Source organism: Triticum aestivum, chromosome 2A (genome assembly GCF_018294505.1).
Source record: "Triticum aestivum cultivar Chinese Spring chromosome 2A, IWGSC CS RefSeq v2.1, whole genome shotgun sequence".
NCBI classification, from domain to species: domain Eukaryota; kingdom Viridiplantae; phylum Streptophyta; class Magnoliopsida; order Poales; family Poaceae; genus Triticum; species Triticum aestivum.
The window spans coordinates 468,743,268-468,747,652 of record NC_057797.1 but is presented as its reverse complement, the minus strand read 5'-3'; the positions used below and the strand labels follow the sequence as shown (position 1 = coordinate 468,747,652).

General features: G+C 44.7%; 1 protein-coding gene across 1 annotated transcript; it reads left to right on the top strand.

Moving 5' to 3' along the window:
- Positions 1-834: 834 nt before the first annotated feature.
- Positions 835-3,615, top strand: LOC123189017 (protein XRI1). Its single transcript, XM_044601332.1, has 9 exons — positions 835-1,137; positions 1,755-1,807; positions 1,899-2,015; positions 2,100-2,236; positions 2,326-2,404; positions 2,494-2,596; positions 2,684-2,736; positions 2,997-3,077; positions 3,180-3,615. Exons 1-9 carry the CDS (start codon positions 1,067-1,069, stop codon positions 3,431-3,433), a joined length of 948 nt encoding a protein of 315 aa, XP_044457267.1. The 5' UTR covers positions 835-1,066; the 3' UTR covers positions 3,434-3,615.
- The last annotated feature ends 770 nt before the right edge of the window (positions 3,616-4,385 follow it).

Sequence of the window (4,385 nt, the reverse complement as noted above, 5' to 3'; positions counted from 1 at the left end):
ACTGCCATGCCTCGGTCAGACATCTCCTTAGCGCGACTTGGAGCCTATCACCCCTTCAGCCACGATGCCTTGCCACCTTATTGTCGGCGCCACCACCTCGTGGATTGCTCCAAACGGTGGCCGTCATCGTTGGCTTTGACACGCAGGCAAGCTTTCTTCCCTCCTCCCTCTCATTTTTCTCCGTCTTTCATTCGTTTGCCTCCGCTTTCTTCCTTCCTCTCCTGGACATGTCATGCCATTGGATAGGAACCGAGTGCTTGCTATATGTGTATTCCCAACAATAACATGGCAGGGTATAATTTACCAAATGGTCTGACCCACAACCCCTCTTTTTTTTGGGGGGGGGGGGGGGAGGACCATTTAATCTACATTTTAGGATTGCACTAGAACATTTTTCTTGACCCATGTCCACCAAGCACTTGGTGTGCATTTGGTAACTTAGCAGACGGTTGGGTCACATTATCAAACAATCGTGTAGTTGGCTGTCCATGGTCTCGTTACCACCAGCAAAAGATGGATGCTAATTTGCATTTTACTTATGTGAGTGTGCGATGCGCTAGCAAACGAACGGTGCGTTTTCTTTTTCAACAAACGAAGGGCAAGTATTAAAGTATACAGCCAATGGAAACGAGCTGGCGAAAAACTTGAAGAAAAAATAATGCTGTAGCTAGCTGGACCTTGCCAAATCCCTGGCCCGGGCTTTGGCATTTTGGCAATGCCATCACTGTTCTGCTAGCCGTGCGACAACAAACGCAAAGGTGGCAAAGCGGCGCCAACACCCAGGGCTAACGGCCTCTTCGGCAGGCAGCCCACCCGGCCCCGCTCGTGCCCACCGAATTTTCCATTCCGCATTTCTTTCTAGTATTTTCTTTCTGCCCTTTCTCTCTCTCTCTCCCACCTCGGTCTCTCGGACTACAAATGCGGCGCTACCCGAGCCGCTGCGGAATCGAGTAGACAGCGGAGGAGCAGTGTTTCTGTCTGTCTCCCCGTCCACTAGAGTCAAAGGAGAGGGAGGGGAGGGGGGGTCCCGTCGCAACGGCTAGTCGGGGCAGGCCTTCCGGGGCCGATGGACCCGCGCCGCGACGGAGGCGGAGGCGGAGGCGGCGCATCCGGCGATGGCGACGGCAACAACCAAATGTGCGTGTTGCGGGGGGTGCGGGTTCCTGTTGTCGGTTGTGGTCGCGCCGGTTCTCGCGCTGTGATTTCTCGGGCGGTTTCGAGGATTTGTTGGATGGAGGGGATCAACTGGGGTTTGGTAGGGTCTTGGGACTAGCATGGGCATGAGGGACTAGAATCTGCTGGGCGTAATGGGGATTTCGGGAGTTCCGTGGCTGCTCCTTCTGCCGATCCGAAAATAGAGGGATCTTGCCGTCGATTTGCTAGATTAGAAGATCCTTAGGTGCCCCGTTGGTGTCTATGGAGTGTCGAACTCGATTTACTTTGTTCGATTGGGGCGTCCTCCTGCACCGATGCACGCTCCTGCTGTTGCTTTTGATGCAAATGAGATAATAGGAGGATTGTGTAAAGTTTGTGTTTAAAACTGGATCGAGATATTCTTGGCTCTGAGGGGTCGAAATGGGAGCATACTGATGCTGGATTGGTCATTCTTCGTGGCGTGTTTTTTACGTTTGTGCAACTGAAACTAAACCATGTCTCGACTGTCCACAGAACTGAGTACTCGTCCGAAATTTCACAACTATTTCAATGTATTACATTAGTTGAACTTATGCCTGATCTCATATTGCTTTCTGCAGTCTGTGGGATTGGCAAGAGAAGGAGCATGGCGAACCTAGTGATGGAAATCATGGTACATCGCTCAAACCCATAACCAACATCCATGTCAGAACTGCCGATTATTTTTTGGACTTACTGTATCATTATTATTATTTTCTCAAAAGATGTTGCTAAGTTCGTGTGGGATTGCCTCAACCGAGATGATGATGATGATGAGCTACTTGGATTACTGGGAAATCAAACTCCTCTGCGAGACTGCCGGGCCTTCTTTGATATTGGGGGTAGGAAACTTCTTTTTTCAGAGAATTATCGGCACTATATTACTCTTGAAGTTTTGCTTAAAGGAATAAGGTTACTTGTGCCAGATATCACTTGCAAGGAGACACTAGACCTGGAGGAGTCTCGGGAATCAAAGCGGCGACGCGTGTTGGAGTACCCTTCTGAGGTTAATCAGCCAGAAGTTGGTGATCATGAAATGTGTTCTAATTTTGTGACATCTGAGGTGGTTCACTACTAGCTGGCTATGTTCGAAGTTCGTCTATTTTTTGCTATTGCTTACACTATTGCGTCCTTTGTTGATCAATATCTCAGGTAGCAGAGACTTCATTGCTTTGCACTGATGAACCACAGAGTTTAAACTGGAATATGCAGCTCAATTCAGATGATTTAGGTTCATCCTTTTACCACATATGGCTTATTGTCCAGCAGCTGCCTACTGCCATGCCTTTTCTGTTTGCTGAATGGATATTTTTGTATCAGATAAGTTCAGTTCCTTGTCTAATGGAGCATCCTACGAGCCATCAGATAATCAATTGGATAATTACTCTGAAGGAGCTACTATCTACTACACGCCTGATCAAATGTTAGTACTTATCTGGTTCCGTTAAAGCCAATTTGCTTTTAGTTCACATTCTTTTTGAATCATGACAAGTTCATATTTTGTTTGTAGGCCTTCTAGCCAGGAGAGCGTTACATACATTGGTTGTCAAACCGATGTGCCAGGTCGGTACAAAGCACATTTTCTATGCCATCTTTGAGATCTTAAAAAAGTTTCATCCAATGTTTCTGTCAGGGTTTCCAGTCTATGCATATATTCGCTATATTGTCAGTATTTTTCCTAGAAATGTTTGTAAAGAGTATTCTGTTTTGTTTCTTCTTTGCAATTGGTGCAACTTGCTGTTGTTTGGCAATCATAGTGACTTGCTAAAACAAAATTTCTGTAGCTTTGTCCAGCTATTTACTTTTCTTTCTATCTATGACAGGAACAAGTGAGATTGCTCCGGTGACAGAAAGTCTCATAATGCATGAGACTAGGAAACTTTCTACGCTCAAAGTATCTAAAGGTATTTAAGTTTTGGTAGTACCTTATTATTCATCAACTTACCTTACACACTTGAACCTCTAGTAATATATATGTTGATCATTTGGCTTTGCTTCCCTATTAGGAGGAAGCTCGATGATCAAGGCGAAGCAAAATGTAACTACATCTATAGCATACCCTTTTACCCTTATCAAACCATCTTGGGAAGAAGGAGATGTCACTCTCAAGGATATAAATCAGCGCATCCATGCTCCTCCAAAGAAGCCTCCAGAAATCCTGGAAACTTCAGCTTTCTCTGGGAAGCCCGTCATTGGCAAGACAAGAATCAGAACAGAAGGTGGGAAAGGCAGCATCACAATACTAAGAACCAAGGGCTGAGAATTATTACAACTTATTTAACAGCCATTCCCTCAATTGCTTTCAAGAATTTGGTCTTCTTGTGCAGGCCTCTATAGCATTTCGATTTTTCTTGGTCACAATTTTTGTGCCATGTGTTCAGAGTTACTGTGGATGGCCAACTCTTTGTTCCATGATTCAGCATTCATCTGTGGTGTATTTTAGTGGCATGCGGCTAATGATATATATATATATATATATATATATATATATATATATATATATATATATATATATATATATATATATATATATATATATATGGAAATTTGAGTTAAGAATTAGCTCCTACTTTTACTTCTCTTTCATGTTCTTATGGTCTCCTGAAAATTGCCTGATGGTTCAACATTCAAATTATGATATCGGCTTGATCACTATGAGATCTTAAATTTGAGTGGCCCTGGTGAGAACCAGAATTGCACCGGGGGAATTAATTCGAAATAAAGTTGATTTCCAGTCATGAAAAAAAATGAAGCATGAGTACTTAGAGCATGTCTAGCTCTTCCCCCAAAAGTCATTAATCCCTAGAACAATATTTAATTTCACAAACATTGATATACTTTTGCACAAACATGGTCAAACTTTGAGATGGTTTGACTCTCCAACAAAGTTGGAAGTACACTCTTTAAAGGATGGAGGGAGTATTTTTGCTTTGAGAAAACACGAAGTCTCAACAAATTTAGGCTAACTCGAGCGTCCCTTTTGGCCTTGCGCCGTCATTTGCATCCCCCACCCCCTCTCCCCAGCCTCACCGCCCTCTCCCCCACCTCATCCCTCATCGGTGCCAAAATTAATCGGTTTCGTCATCACCGCCAAGCCCCAATTTGGTCAGGATGGGGCCGTCCGAGCTCAGAGATGACGTATGAGCCCTGTGCGTGACCCCACGCTAGTCGAGGAGACCGGAATTAGCCTACTTTACCGCCGCCATGGCCAA